Genomic DNA, 16,238 nt, shown 5'->3' on the forward strand with positions numbered 1-16,238 from the left:
TTCTCTGTCTCTTTTGAAGGTGAGTCGTTCATCTTTGCTAATAGAACAGCCTGTGAAAAAAAGGCCTCTTTTGGATAATCAGGTGATAAATTCTGTATGTGTTCAGCCAGAGCTACAGAATAATACAAAGCATGCAGATAATTCATCTGACACAGAGATGGAAGACATGATTGCTGAAGGTTTGTGGATTTTACTTAAGATACTGTTTAAATTAACTTTGACTTTTACCATTTGAAACAGGATATGGATTTTTATTCTACACATATTTTCACACTCTAGGAAGCTGTTCACTTTTATTCTTATATAATGCATTATTTAACTCAGGTAAATGGAAAGCTAATCAGACCTTTAATGGCCAAATAATTCTAATAGAAAGATTGATGTTTAATTTGCATAATGTCAATTTGACTTTTGAAGGAGTGTAGAGGGAAAGTTCCACTATATATGAAAGTAATTTAGAATTTTAGCATCAAAGTAACCAGTTCTGTCTTTTTTTTCCTAAGCAGACTTAACTAAGTGACTGCTTTACTGAGTTTGCTTAAAAATTTAAAGCTTCTGGGTTGTTTGGTTTTAGACTTTCCATATCCTGATGTTTGATGTCAGGTAAGTATTACAGTTGTATTAAGGATGTACTTGTCAATCAAGAGGCGATTAAATTTGTTCAAAGAGGAAAATATCACTAAATCTTCTTAATGTCAGAGATTCCTTCTTTATAGACTTCAGTCTAATAGTGAAATATTCCAGAAAAGTCAGTTGTACACAAAATGACTATAGGAAAACAAACACAAATAAATGCAGAAATGATTTATTTTTTATTGATTCTGATCATGGCCCTGTAATTGTGATACAGTTTAATCAGATAGCATTTAGTGTAGTCAGGGCTCTACAGTAGTGTTTTAGTTAACATCTGTGTCTAAGTAATTATCCTTAATATCTTAGTATATTTGATCTAAAATTAACTTTCACATGTTTATTGAGCATATGCTATATGTGCCTGAACTTTGGAAGTTAAGCAAAATAGCATGCTGGTAAACAAAATAGTCTTTGCCCACGGTTTTCCTGTTTGTTCAAAGGAAGGCACCTCTGTTTGTTAGTAAGTTATAAACTGTTGAAATCTGTTCATCCCTGGTTTACCTTTTATTTGAACAGCAAAGAGTATCATAGCAGTGTAAAATTGGGTTTTTACTGTTAACTGATATTGAGATCAGTTTTTTTTTCACTTTAAAAGAATGTTAACAATGAAAAATTTCACACATACATAACTTAGAATTGTATAATGAATCTTCACTCACCCAGACTCAATATTGCCCAATATCAAACTTCATTTTTGCCATACTAGCTTCATCTATCCCTTCTGTTTTCCTCCCTTCATTCCCCCGTCTCTTTTTCTCTTCTTTTCTTCCCTCCTTCTTTCTGTTTTTTAAAAAGAAATCATAGTCCTCATTTCATTTCACTGGTATGTAATTCATTGTGCATTTCTAAAAAATACACATTTTCTTATGTAGCTATAATGCTATATCACACAAAACAGTATAGTAATTCTTTGGGGTCATCTAGTACCTGGTTCATATTGAGATTTCCTCAATTGTATAATTGTATAGATTGTTATAAATATCCTTTTATAGTTATTTTTCAAATAAGAATCCAGGCAGTGTCTACATTTTGCCTTTTGTTATGAACTTAATTTCATTTAATTCCTAAATACTTTTAGTTATGCTTACTATTTTATCTGAGAAAATATTTCATTTGAGATGAAGAGTAGTAAAGTTGAATATGCAGGGATTTTTCTTTCTTTTCTTTTCTTTTTTTGGGGGGGGTGGGGCAGAGGGAGAGGGAGAGAGAGAATCTCAAGCAGGCTCCAGGCCCGGCGTGGGGCCCGATGTGCAGCTCAGTCTCACAACCTCAAGAGCATGACCTGAGCCAAAACCAAGAGTCGGACATTTAACCGACTGAGCCACCCACATGCCCTGCAGGGACTTTTTTTCTTGCCTATAACCACAAGAAGTGTATAAATGAAACTTCTGGGCTAAAAAGCACATATAATGTGCCCTGTTGTGTGTACACATTGGAGAAAAATGGAAAACCGCTTAGGAAGTTTCACAGCATATGTCATGAACTTATGGTTTATAATATAATAGACATACAGCATATGTTAGACTGTAGTAGAACCTTGAAAGGAGCTTTTGTTTTAGTAGGAACTAGTGAATTTAAGATAACTAAGGAGTAACATGTAAGTTTTAAATGAATTGTATAGACGGTAAGAACTTGGGACTTTAAAACTGATTTTAAAACCAGTTGAGATAAACCACACTGTGGTTTTAAAACCACAATGAGGTATCACCTCACACTGGTCAGAATGGCTAGTAGCAAAAAGACAAGAAATAGCAAGTGTTGGAGACGATGTGGAGGAAAGGGAACCCTCATGCACAGTTGGTGGGAATGTAAATTGGTGCAGCCACTCTGGAGAATAGTGTGGTGGTTCCTCAGAAAACTAAAAAAAGATGTACCATATGATCCAGTAATTCCAGTTCTGGGTATTTATCCAAAGAAAATGAAAACACTGATTTAAAAAGATATATATATGTACCCCTATGTTTACTGCAGCATTATTTACAATAGCCAAGATATGGAAGCAACCTAAGTGTCCATCATCAATAGATGAATGAATAAAGAAGATGTGGTATTATTATATATATACACACACACACACACACACACACACACACAAAATGGAGTATTTCTCAGCCATAAAAAAGAATGAAACCTTGCCATCTATGACAACATGGATGGACCTAAAGGGTATTATGCTAAATGAGATAAGCCAGACTGAGAAAGACAAATACCCTATGATTTCACTCCTATGTGGAATCTAAAAAATAAGACAAGCAAACAAATAACAGTAGAAAGAAACAGACTTATAAATATGGAGAACAAACTGGTGGTTGCCAAAGGAGAGAGGGTGAGAGGATGGGTGAAATTGGTGAAGGAGATTAAAAGGTACAAACTTCCAGTTATAAAATAAATAAGTCACAGGGTTGAAAAGTGTACAGGATAGGGAATATAGTGACTAATATTGTAATACACTTGTAGCAAGTATTTCATAATGAATATAATTGCTGAGTGACTACAGTGTGCACCTGAAACTAATATTACATGTCAATTATATTTCAGTTAAAAAAACCTGGTTGATGGAATGTTCTGAATATGTCTGTTAAATCCATCTGGTCCAGTGTGTCATTCAAAACCATTGTTTCCTTGTTGATTTTCTGTTTGGATGATATGTCCATAGTGGAAGTGGGGTGTTAAATCCCTTACTATTATTATATTACTGTCGATTATATCCTTTATGTTTGTTATTAACTATTTTATGTATTTGGGTGCTCCATGTTGGGTGCATAAATAATTACAGTTGTTATATCTTCTTGTTGAATTGTCCCCTTTATTATATAGTGTCTTTTGTCTCTTCTTACAGTCTCTGTTTTAAAGTCTGTTTTGTTTGATTGCTGTCCAGCTTTCCTTTGACATCCATTTGCATGATAAATGTTTCTCCATCCCCTCACTTTCAATCTACAGGTGTCTTTCTGTCTGAAATGAGTCTGTTGTAGGCAGCACATAAATGGATCTTGTTTTTTTAATCCACTCTATCACCCTGTGTCTTTTGATTGCAGTGTTTAGTCCAGTTACATTCAAAGTAATTAATAGATATGTACTTATTGCCGTTCTGTTACTGTTTTATGGTTGTTTCTGTAGAACACTTGAAAAGAATGCAGACTGGTACCGCCACCATGGAAAACCGTATGGAGGTTCCTCAAAAAATTAAAAGTAGGGGCGCCTGGGTGGCTCAGATGGTTAGGCGTCTGCCTTCGGCTCAGGTCGTGATCCCAGGGTCCTGGGATCGAGTCCCACATCCGGCTCCCTGCTCAGTGGAGAGCCTGTGTCTTCCTCTCCCTCTGCACCTCCCCCTGCTCATGCTCTCTCTCTCTCTCTCTATCTATCTATCTATCTATCTATCTCTGTCTCAAATGAATAAATAAAAAAAAATCTTAAAAAAAATTAAAAATAGAACTACTCTATAATCCAGTAATAGCACTATTAGGTATTTACCCCCCAAAAAACAAAAACACTAATTCAGAGGGATACATGCACCCCTGTATTTATTGCATCGTTATTTACAATAGCCAAACTATGAAAGCAGCCCAAGTGTCCATCGATGGATGAATGGATAAAGAAGATGTGGTATATACATATAGTGGAATATTACTCAGCCATAAAAAGAATGAAATCTTGCCATTACAGCGACATGGATAGAGCTAGGGAATATAATGCTAAGTAAAATAAGTCAGAGAAAGATACCATATGATCTCATTCATGTGGAATTTAAGAAACAAACGAGCAAAGGAGAAAGACAGACCAAGAAGCCAACTCTTAACTATAGAGAACAAACTGGTTACCAGAGGGGAGGTGGGTGAAATAGGTGATGGGGATTAAAGAATATGCTTATCATGATGGAAAACAACAACAAACCTGGCTGAGATTATTGCCAGTTTGGTAAGTTTTCTGTAGAGATGGGATTTGATCTGGATCTTGGATGATAAAACATAGATAACAAACAGGAAGAACCTTTCAGATTGGAACCATGAATAAATGTACAAAGGATGTTCACATAACTTCAGGAGGGGACAGTAAGGAATAGATTGTAGGCTTAGAGAAATAGTAAGAAGTAAGACTGACAGAATCAGATTCTAGAGTATTTTGGATATTTGATCCAAGTCGTTAGGAGTTATCTTGTTGTCAAGAGGATGGTTACTGAAGATTTTTAGGCAGATTACATGAAAAGAGTGTTTTTGGAAACTGCAGATCATCTGTAGGATGAATCTGTAGGTTTGATATGTAATTGATACTTGTAGTTATAGTGGGAAGAGGAAGGAAAGAATTTATGGAAGACAAGGCAAAGGGTAGTTTAACATGATAAGTTACCAGAGTAATGAAAAGGGAGATTTAAAGATGATTAATCTGTGCACTGAGTAGTAAATAAGCCATAGAGATCTAATACATAGTATAATGAATATAGACAACAGTATTGCTTAGAGACTAAAACTTAAGTATTCCAATCACTAAAAAGAAAGGATAATTATGTAAAGTGATAGAGGGTGATGGAGGTGCTAAATATTGCTACAGCAACAATCAATATATAAATGTATCAAATTAAAACATTGTACACTGAAATTTGCACAGTGTTATAAGGTAAATATAGTCAAAAAAGATTAATCTGTTTCATAGTGGAGCTTTATTTACATAGAATATGCCAAATTTTTAAATACTTCATAATTTAATTTCCCAAGGTAATTATATAAAGTGTTTCTATTACTGTGTACTTCAGTGTTTATGGGAAGTACTGTAGAGGGAAATGGTGAAGTCATTTATTTGCTGGCTTTAGTAGTATATACAGTTTAATTCAGTCCTTAAAAAGTTAGTGTAAGGATTATTTTCTTTTTAAAGGATTATTTCTCTTTCTATTTGGACTGGTTCTATAACTAGAATTTCCAACCAGTAGACTGATTTACCAAAATATCTTCTGTCTTCCCTGGTAAATCATATTGATCATGATTTCTATCTCACTGCCTCTCTCTTTTGCTTCTTATCATTAAGTGATCTCAAGTCTTCAGGAAAATTAAAAAGTAACTACTCCTCACACACAAAAAATGGGGACATCTCTTAGAATATATGTTGGGCCACTCCATTAGAAACCCAGAATAATATTTGATTAAATAAGGTAGAAGTTCAGTTTTTGCCCAAAGGCAAGCAAGTGTTGGGCACCTATGCTGCCAGTGTTGTGGTTTTCTCTTCCCTAGAATGTTCCTTTCGTTTCCAAGATAGCTGATTTTCATTTTCACATTCTAATCAGTGAGTTGGGGGAAAAGGGCACCACCTGGAGTTTGCACGTATTTCCATTCACATGTCATGGAAGGCCACACCTAGGGCAGAAACTGAGTTTTTATTTTCAGAGCCCATATGCCTTGCTGAAAATTAGGATTTTGTTACTGTGGGAGAAAAGTGAAGAATGGATGTTGGGGAGAATTGCCAGCTCTCTATGCCATAGACTTCCATCTTTATTAGCTAAAGGAACAGTTTTTGAACTCATTTGGCTCTGTAATTTTTTATTCACAAGTGTGAAAAAGTAGCCTTGGTAATACCAGATTTGTTAAAATTATGACAAACATGAGAACAGGGATTTTTGAATGTTAATATTCCTCTCTTCATTATGAGAAATAAAAACTGATGTTCATTTTTTGTTAGGTTGTCTGTCCTTAGACCATACCTGTTTGGATCTCCCCTCTCTCACCAGCAAAAACATGTTCTCCTTTGTAAGGGATTCTAAACTATTATCAAGTGTTACGTATTGCTACATTAGTGAATACAAGCTTTTTAAAGCTTTCAGTATAGTCTGGAAATGGAACAACTTGATAACTAGATTCTTTGGGGCCAGACTGGTGGCAGTGGTGGTAGCGAGAGGCTCTGTCACGTGTCAGACCAGGTCACAAGCATGACAAAGTGAAAACAATACTGGAACTTATGACATCAGTTCCCAGGGATGTGTTGTTGAGCCACAGTTGTGTAAAAGCCATTTCTAGGTCACTGGAAGGAGCAATTTTAATTTTACTTATTTTGAGACTCTTTCTCATTGCTGCTCACCAGATGACTTGCTTATGAAGGTAGTCCTGAAAATTTTTTTACAATGAACTCTTGCTAGTTCATTATTTGATCAGTCATGTTGATAATATTTGGCTGTCCCTTGGGACTGCAGATATTTCACAGTATGTTTTTTAGTAGTTCTTGCTGTCTTATCTTGATTTAGCACTTTGGCATTTGCTTCTTCAGTAACACTAGGATAATGTGACTGCCTAAATTTTCTGAGTACATGTCATTCATGTCTACATTTCAGAGTCCCCTTCTTCATCTTAATAAGCCTTTGGTTAAGTGAGTAACATAGAAAAGCACACAGGGGACTCACAGCTAAAAGCTTTAGTTAGTAAAGTAGGCTTTTTTATGTATTCTCCATGACTTGGCATAGGAATTATCGTGATGCAAGAACATGGCAGAATATGATGGATTTAAGAATTTAACAGTTAAAAAAAAAATTTAGGGCACCTGGGTGGCTCAGTTGGTTAAACTTCTGCCTTCAGCTCGGGTCATGATTCCAGGGTCCTGGGATCGAGTCCCGCATCAGGCTCCCTGCTCCACCGGGAGTCTGCTTCTCCCTTCTGCCTCTCTCTCTCTCTCTCTCTCGCGAATAAATAAAATCTTTAAAAAAAAAAGAATTTAACCATTTTTATTTCTTAAGTACTTATTAACAGGTCTTGGTACTCTTAATTCTTATGTGGAAAATAGAAAACGGAACTGTCACTTTTTTATGCCTACTATCTACTGGGTACTCATGAAGTCTTCATTGCAGTTCTTTGGGAAAGGTATTATAAACTTCATTTTACAGATGAAGATACTGTGGGTCATGAAAATAAAATTTCTTGCTTATAGGTGATTGCTGCTGGATACTTGAGGATTTAGGTAGAAAGTTTCCTTGGGTCTAATAATATGGCTTGAGGAAAATTATGGATATAGAGGTGGAGGGAAGGACATTCTAACTAAATAGGGAACACTGACAAAAAGCAGAGGTTAGAAATTACAAAATTACTTGTGATGTTTAAGATTAATCTAAATTATTTTTGTTTTAATATGATATACCTCAAAGGGACTGCTTTACAATTAGATATATGTATCTATATTTTGTATTGTACACTGCAGACCTTTGAAAATGTTCTCTTACATGCTTCTCTAAAATCAAGCATATCAAAAGTTTAGCTTCTTTTTGAAGTCACCCTCATTCTCTCCAGTTACATTAAGTGTTCTTTGCTGTGTGTCTTCGTAGCACCATGCACCTAAATTTGTATCCTACACAGTGCTTTTGAGAGTGCTCCTCCTGAAGGTTGTTACTTTGTCTTACTCATCTTCATTTCTTTTACACTGCTCAGTAAAGTTATTTGCCCATTTTAGGTATGTTGAATTCTTAGCAAAATGAACCTTTAAAAATGCATTGCTTATTTATACAGCAAAAACTCCATAAAATGTTTATGGAGGAGTAAGAGGGCATTGGTGGTTGCAGTTGTTTTTGGAGTATTTTCCCTGCCATAGTGGCTTTGGGTTGAAAAGTTAAAAGACCATTCCTTTAAGTTTCCTGGAGGGACTGAACTAGCTGTATCCAGCCGAAGTAGATGCTAGAAGAAAATCTGCCACAATTAAATTTTTGGAAGTTTTTTCCTTTGTTTCTTTTTTAGAGACATTAGAAGAAATGGACAGTGAATTGCTCAAGTGTGAATTCTGTGGGAAGATGGGATATGCTAATGAATTTCTTCGGTCAAAACGATTCTGCACTATGTCCTGTGCCAAAAGGTATTTCTATTCCCTTGACTTTCCTAAAGTGGAAACCAACAACCATTGTAAGAAACCCAAAAACTTGTAGAGTTTACTAGTAGCCAAAACTAGATGCTATAATATACAGGAAGAATATCAAGTAGGCATTTTCTGGAGCTACTTTGATATTTAGTTACTAAATTTTGCTCTGTGAGAGTTACATATTCATAACGTTTACAGTGAGTTTCACCACATATTCTAACATTGAAGTAGCAATCTCCTGGCAAGAATATGCTTAGGAGAATGTCTCCTGTGAACAGACCTGCTAGTCCTTAAAGTATCAAAACAGTATTTGTTTTATCACCTTATTGTTTGATCAGTATGAAAATACCAGGATTTACTTTGTTTTGTTGTAACTTGTTTTCATTATATCCTGTTTATCCTAGGTTTTTAAGTGGGACAGCTGCAGCACAAGTTCCCCACATTGTTAAATCATCAGAGAGGAAAATAGGTCTTTTCTAAATCTATTATCAATAGTAATATTATAGGTAAACTGTGTTCATAACTAAAGGAATGTTCAGTATCTTTATTGTTCTCGTCACAGGTTTAGTATAACATAAAAAAAAAAACCTCCTCTGATTCTGATAATAAATCCTAAGATAGGTATTTACCACTAGAGGTGAAGTGTATGCACAGGTTATTTTGAAGTTTGTTCTCTGTTCCAAAAAGTGATTATTCTCTCAAAGAATATAAGATCTTAATTGTTTGTATCTAGGGATTTTTCTTGCATGAATATATTATTTTGTATGGTGCCACTACAATATACTTAGTAAATCTTTTTTTTTTTTTAAGATTTTATTTATTTATTTGAGAGAGAGAGAATGAGAGAGAGAGTGCACGAGAAGGAGTAGGGTCAGAGGAAGAAGCAGACCCCCCATTGAGCAGGGAGCCTGATGTAGGACTTGATCCTGGGACTCCGGCATCATGACCTGAGCCGAAGGCAGTTGCTTAACCAGCTGAGCCACCAAGGCGCCCTATACTCAGTAAATCTTAAGTTAAATAAATAATAGGAGTATTTTTCTCCAAAAATGGCTTCATTTGGTTTCTCAGTTGTTAGTCTTCTATTCACATATTATCTTGTGTTATTGAGAGCCCTAACTCAATTATTTAACTCCTGTTTTAACTTGGGAGTTTTTCCAGTTTGCATACACCACAAAAAAGATGAGTAACTCTCTAAGTGATTAACAACTCTGAGGGAAAAGGATGGCCTTTCAGAATATTTTAAATGTCTTGACTATTAAATATTTCAGAACATTTAACACTACCATCACTCCTTCCAGGGATGATTGCTGAGTTGTCAAGTTATTATACCTTTAGGTGAACCTCTTTCAGGGGGGTGAGGGATCCTAATACAAGGGAAATGCAGATGAGAGAGCAAGGAGGAAAGGATAAGTTAGGTTGGGGAAGAACTGCTATCTGCATGTCTGCCTTGGAGATCTAAATATTTAGGGACGAAATAGCAAGTGTAAGGTTAGTCTCTCTGTTCTCTAGTCAGTGGAGAAGGAAGTTTTATAGGTTGCTGTGAATGGAAATCGGAAACATATAGAGCTGAGCGCACAGATCAGCATACTGAACACAGCAGGAGCTTGTTGAGTCGTTTAGGGTAAAATGAAGTGGCCATCTGGGCATTTTTTTAAAAAATCTGTTTTTAGGGGAAAAAAATAGCCTATTCATTTTCATAGTACTCCTTACTTCCATTTCCTGCTATTTTCATAAAACATAGATGAGGAAAATTTGTTTTGGTATCTGTATATTGGTCCTAGAATAGTTAATAGCAAAGTTCATTGAAATTTATTCTTGTCTTTTTCCTGAGAAATCTTCTTAGAGCAAGAGTTTTGAAAATAAGAAATTACAGTGGCAGTTTTATGTGTTTAAGAAAGGAACTATATGTATTTTTCTATGCCTTTCTTTAGCTTTTCAGAAATTTGTTAAATTATTTCTTTTCACTCTTCTTTCTAGGGAAGGGGTTGGCAAACTGTACCCAGGCCAAGTCCTTCATTTAGCCTATTTTTGGATGATGCCTGAGCTAAGGATGGTTCTTGAATTTTTAGATGGTTAGGAAAAAATGAAGAGAGTAATATTTCATAACATGAAAATTATGTGAAATTCAAATTTTGGTCTAAAGTTTTATTGGAACGTGGTCATGCTCATTCATTGTTTATGGCCGCTTTCATGTTACAGTTGCAGAATTGAGTAGTTGTGACAGACACTTGTATTGTCCACAAAGCTTAAAATGTCTGGCCCTTTGTAGAAAAAGTCTGTCAGCCCTGTTCTAGGCCTTGAAATTCAGTAAACAGCATAGGACTCTTTTAAACTGTCATCATGCCTTATACAGGTCTATATTAAAAAAATACTAGTCTATTTTGATAAAATGAAAATAATCTTTCAGCTAATTTTAAAGAATTATGTGTATTTGAATTTCCTGAACAGTGAGAACTATGAATTCCTTGTGTAACTCTGAAATCAACTTTACATTTTCACTCTTTGATTTCAGTAATATTTGAAAAAATCTTTTACTAGCCATTTGGGATTTCCCCTTCTCTACTCCCTTAACTTCTTTATATTAATCTCTCTTCAGAAATGATTACTTGGGAAAACATCAGTGTGAACATCTACATAATTCATAACTTCGTTTTCTTCTGAACCTTGAATTATTTTGCAAAAAATTGGTTATCCTCTGTATTTTGCATGAAGTTTCCCACTATCATACTGTTATTAGGAGAAAATATCAATACCTTGTTATAGGTGTCCAGTAATGTATATTACCATATTGTGCAATATTACGAAATAAACAGGCCATTTTTTGACTGTCAGCATAAGTAAATCCACTGAACACTGTGGTTTACTTTCTGAGGTATTACAGTCCTTAATGAAGTATTTGGCACTTACTGATTCACAAGTGCACTTTTAAATCATAATTAAATACTAAACGGAGTGTTCCACGTATCGCTTAATATTTTTTCTTACTTGAATTTCTTAGGTACAATGTTAGCTGTTCTAAAAAATTTGCACTTAGTCGTTGGAATCGTAAGCCTGATAATCAAAGTCTTGGGCATCGTGGCCGTCGTCCAAGTGGCCCTGATGGGGCAGCAAGAGAACATATCCTTAGGCAGGTCTGTAGAAACCTTGCTTCAATGTACTATACCCTTTTCCGAAATGCAAGGAAAGTGCAATGCTGTATTTTACTTGTACTACATTTTCCAGCTTCCAATTACTTATCCATCTGCAGAAGAAGACTTGGCTTCTCATGAAGATTCTGTTCCATCTGCTATGACAACACGCCTGCGCAGGCAGAGTGAGCGGGAAAGAGAACGTGAGCTTCGGGATGTGAGAATTAGGAAAATGCCTGAGAACAGTGACTTGCTACCAGTTGCACAAACAGAGCCATCTATCTGGACAGTTGATGATGTCTGGGCCTTCATCCATTCTTTGCCTGGTATGTAATTCACCACTTTGGCCTTATATTTTTCTTGTGCATTCACACACAGGAATAATATTAGATCCAATCCACACCTATTGCACAAAAGGGCTAGAGAAGTACTATGTATATGTATTAATTAAATGGCATTTGCTATTGAAATGTGATCTGTTTCCTCTTGCTTATTCCCTCAGCACAACTGGGTATTTTCTCATACCCCCCAAGTCGATAAAAACTGACTAGTCCTGCTTCTGCTGTGACACCTCAGCCGGTGAAGATATTAAAGGTGCTCTCTTCTCTTCAGTCTGATTTCTCTCGAGAGGTCAGTAGAGAGATTGAGTCAGACACTTCTTCCCTTCTGCTCTTCTATTTTTCTATTCTATTTCCTCTTTATTTCCTAATTTAACCTTTTTTAAATAAAATAAGAGAGACTATATATATATAAATTTTTGCATTTTTGAAAGCTAATCAAGACCTTTTAGAATATGATAACATTTTGGTTTCTTTTTAAAAAATCAAGCTGGTTCTTTTAAAGGAAGCTGCATTCCTTGATTCTTTTCAATAAGTAGCCATCAAGAACACTTCTAAAATTTGATTTTTTAAGTAGACAACTAAAATTCAGTTATGATATTCCATTCCAATATTGAGGGTAACTTTCTTATGTTTTTCTGCTCTCTCGTTTTGGTACTCTTTCCATCAGCTTAATTCTTTATGTTCTTTATCTTTTTTCTTTAATGCAGCAGTCTTTTATATCTACTTTCTCCAAGGGGCTGGTTACTAAAGATAACTGCACCGTTGCTCATGATGAGACCCACATTGATTATATATGTTAAGACTTTTTTTTTTTTAAATCAGCAAATCTTACCCATTTTAACCTTACGAATGTGGAAAACAAGGAGATTTTTTAAATGTTTGCTCCGTTTTGATTTTATTGTGAATCACACTATTTCTCTTGATATAAGCTTTCCAGAAAAATATATCCCCTTTGAACTCTACAGACTTATTAAAATTAATCCAGCTCTTTTTGCTGATTAATCTTTCTGTGAAGGTAACCACTACCTCAGAAGCAAACTTACAGTTAATGTGCTGAATGAAGAAAGTATATTCAGAACTATTACTGCTTTAAAAAAAAAAAAAACTGCCATTTTACCTTATATAAACAGAATTCTATGACATTTTATTATTTTTTCAGTAGCTTGTTTTAGAAATGCTAAATAAGTTTTTTTTTTTTTAAACAAGATATGGTCACTTTTAAAGGAACATTGCAGTTGTTCAAATAAAGAGAGGATACATTTTTCATGGAAGATTTTTAAACATGCACCTAAGGAAACTTAGGTATGAGTTAAGTGCTAATAACCATATAGGTTTTGAATCTGCTTTAAAACTGATATGTTAGAAGATTGTGAGTCTTCACTGGTTGTGATTTTAATATTTAATGACATAAATTTTAGTTTTTAGACAAGTCTAGATATCTTGAGAATTAACACCGGATTCTACTGATTCCTTGGGGTTGGACTTTGATTCTGTCATCTTCAGAAGTAGTCTCCGTCTTCCACATGGGGCGTGTAAGCTGTTAGCCTGATTTCTCATTTGGGGAAACTTTCCTTTCCTTTGGGGAGGAGCGTTGGTTCATATCCTGAGGAAAGTAATTGGTCAAATAATTAACAAATAATAGGTATCTGATTCTTCTGTCATTTCATATGCTTTTGTTAGGGCTAATTTTCAAACTTTCCCCAATACCCATTTGCTGTGTGGTTACTCTTGGCTGCTATATTAGAACAAAGGCTAAACTCCTTTGTCTCATTCTTGCTTCATTTCAGTTTAAAAAAAAAAAAAGATTGCTTACATTTGAGATGCTTGTCTTAGTTCATCAAGACAATTTTGTTGCCAGTTGTTTAGAGAACATTACTTATCATTAAAGGGAAACTGCTTTATAATTTAGAATTGTTTGGTGCTGTGTAAGAGTCTGCTTTCCTTTAGCTGATTAAATGGGAATACTTCTGAACTGCTTTGACAGGCTAAATAACAGGCTTATTTGTGTGATCACTTATATCTTCTTTCTCAGTGTTTCTCTCTGAATAATCCCTGTGGCCTAAAGTAAATCTCATATCAGAAAATGCTTTTATCTTCATTTCTCTATGCTCCTCTGGCCTTTGTAAACATCTTTTGAGCCTCTTTCAGGCTCATTCGCGGCTGCATTGTTTTTCTTCCAGGTAGTCTGCTTCCAACCTTTCCTCATAGAATGAACAAGCTTATAAATTTTGTAATCTCTTGTATTTTCTTTCTTTCCAGTTGAGATAGGCTTCCCTCTTTCATCAGGGCACCTATATTTACTCCTGGAGTTTTCTCTTTGTATAATGTCATCTTGTAAACCATACTGGTGGGACCATATTAGAGCTGTATGCTGTAATATCCAGTCTCAGAGCTGCTACCACAGTGAAAAATTATTTTCTTCTGGGGTGCCTGGTGGCTCAGTTGAGTGTCTGACTCTTGGTTTTGGCTCAGGTTATGATCTCAGGGTCTTGAGATTGGAGCCTGCTTAAGATTCTCTCTCACCCTCTCTGTCCACGCCCCCCCCCTCGTGTGCGCACTCTAAATTAAAAAATATATTTTCTTCTAATTTTTGTGCATTAAAAAGTTCTCTATGGAAATGATTCTTCTTTTCAATTAACTGCAGTATCTTAACTCTTGATCAGTGCAAAGGTCAGTTTATTCTGTATATATTTGTGACTCTGTAGGAGATTTGGTTTCTCTGTAGGCATATAAAGTAGGAATTAGCCTAAAAACATATGACTATTGGTTTTCATAATACTAATATTGGGACTTTTTTATTATGTAATATTAAGTGGCAGGTGATATATTTTCACCAGCCTTACTGAGATCATTTTTGTGCAGAATGTTTTGTTTTGGGTTCAGCTAGAAAAGTGACTGGACTGAAAAGTTCAGTTGGGACTCATCCAGTCGCAGAGGTCCATGCCCACCCTGATAGCTGCTTCTGGTGACATAAAGCCAGCAATGCTGACTGGGTGCTGCACTTGGGATATGTTTTGTACGAGTCCCTGGGGCACCAGTCATTTTACAGAAGTAGATTCTAACGTCAGAAACTCATTGAACTTTTAGCTCAGTATACCTTGAGCATCTAAACATTTTTTTGAAAATTCATTTTTCTTTAGTGAGTTTCGGAAAAATATTTGCTTCTGCCTTTTTTTTTTCTAAGTAATTTTATTTTTTCATTTCTATACTCATGTATAACTGCTCTTTGTTGTGGTTGGCTTATGGAAGTTGTGATCTAAAATTCTGAAGATAATGCATTCCTACACGATCATGGTGTTTCCCGAAACATATTTTGTTCTTTATTATTTTGCTAATACATTTACTTACTACAAGAAGACATCTGAAGAGGGATCTCCCAGTACAGAGGAACAACACATGCTATTTATTTCCTCATGGAGAACTCCTTGTTTCTATTCCCAAATGTAGCTCTTACAGTCCTCATTACTTCTCATTGCTCCTGTTTTCTGAATCTAAGTAAGTCCCGCCCTGTCTTTCTCTCTCTTCTTTTCTTTCCTGTGTTCTTGTAAGTAAGACTGAAGAGAGAAGAACATTAGTTCTTTCATAAAAAGAAGGATGAAGTCACAACTAGATGCAAGATTAGTCAGTTTTGTCTGCCCAGTTTTGAGAGCTACCTCTGGGAAAAGAAAGGGAGCTTTTCTATGGTGAGTAATCCCATTTTAACTGTATAATTTCTTTTATATGGTAAATGGGCAAAACCATCACATTGTTTAGGGTACTTTTGAAATGTCAGTTTTTTAGTCTGAGAAATTAAAATAGAGAAATTGAAAAGCTGGCTGCTATATATGAAACAGGAAAGAAACAACAGAGAAGATGGGAAAAGAAATAACCAAGAGAAAAGATGGCCATACAGCTGAATACAGAAGAAAGTGTATTACTCTTACAAATAGCTCTTCCGTAGCAGATCCTGTTTTGGTTTATTGATTATTCACTCATCCAGTCCTTCACTTATACAGAAATGTATGTATTTAGCACCTAACAATGCTTTGTGCTTGGTACCAGGGTTATAGGGATGACATCATTATCTTATGTAAACAAGTGGATGACACATTTGCAGTAGAAAGGATAATCATTCCAGCAAAGTTGTGCTCTCCAGCGGTGTAATGTAACCATTTCCATTATTCGTTATCTTTGTGTTTTCTCTTAGAATGCTGATTTGAATAAAATAGACTTGAAGCTGTTAGTTTTTACTCTTAAATTCATTATTATAATTTCACTGTTTCTTATAAGGAAGCTTCCACATTATTGCATTCTCTCCTTTCTTGGTACCTTCCCTGGTTGT

General features: G+C 35.3%; 1 protein-coding gene across 12 annotated transcripts in view; it reads left to right on the forward strand.

The window, feature by feature from the left end:
• PHC3 (polyhomeotic homolog 3) overlaps nucleotides 1–16,238 on the forward strand; it is a 76,713-nt gene that overhangs the window by 50,600 nt on the left and 9,875 nt on the right. For 9 of the 12 annotated variants that reach the window (XM_028100820.2, XM_028100822.2, XM_028100823.2 and 6 more), the window contains 4 exons: nucleotides 20–179; nucleotides 8,331–8,445; nucleotides 11,447–11,579; nucleotides 11,671–11,902. In XM_028100820.2, the coding sequence (XP_027956621.1) occupies nucleotides 20–179; nucleotides 8,331–8,445; nucleotides 11,447–11,579; nucleotides 11,671–11,902 (640 nt within the window). Of the gene's footprint in view, nucleotides 1–19; nucleotides 180–8,330; nucleotides 8,446–11,446; nucleotides 11,580–11,670; nucleotides 11,903–12,078; nucleotides 12,207–16,238 lie in introns of those variants that run through there. The other 3 variants (XR_003608753.2, XM_028100827.2, XM_088025544.1) reach the window with 3 other exon arrangements.

The sequence above is a fragment of the Eumetopias jubatus genome, unplaced genomic scaffold, assembly GCF_037043125.1.
Source record: "Eumetopias jubatus isolate StellerSeaLion01/CBP00866 unplaced genomic scaffold, mEumJub1_p1.0 scaffold_1, whole genome shotgun sequence".
NCBI lineage: Eukaryota > Metazoa > Chordata > Mammalia > Carnivora > Otariidae > Eumetopias > Eumetopias jubatus.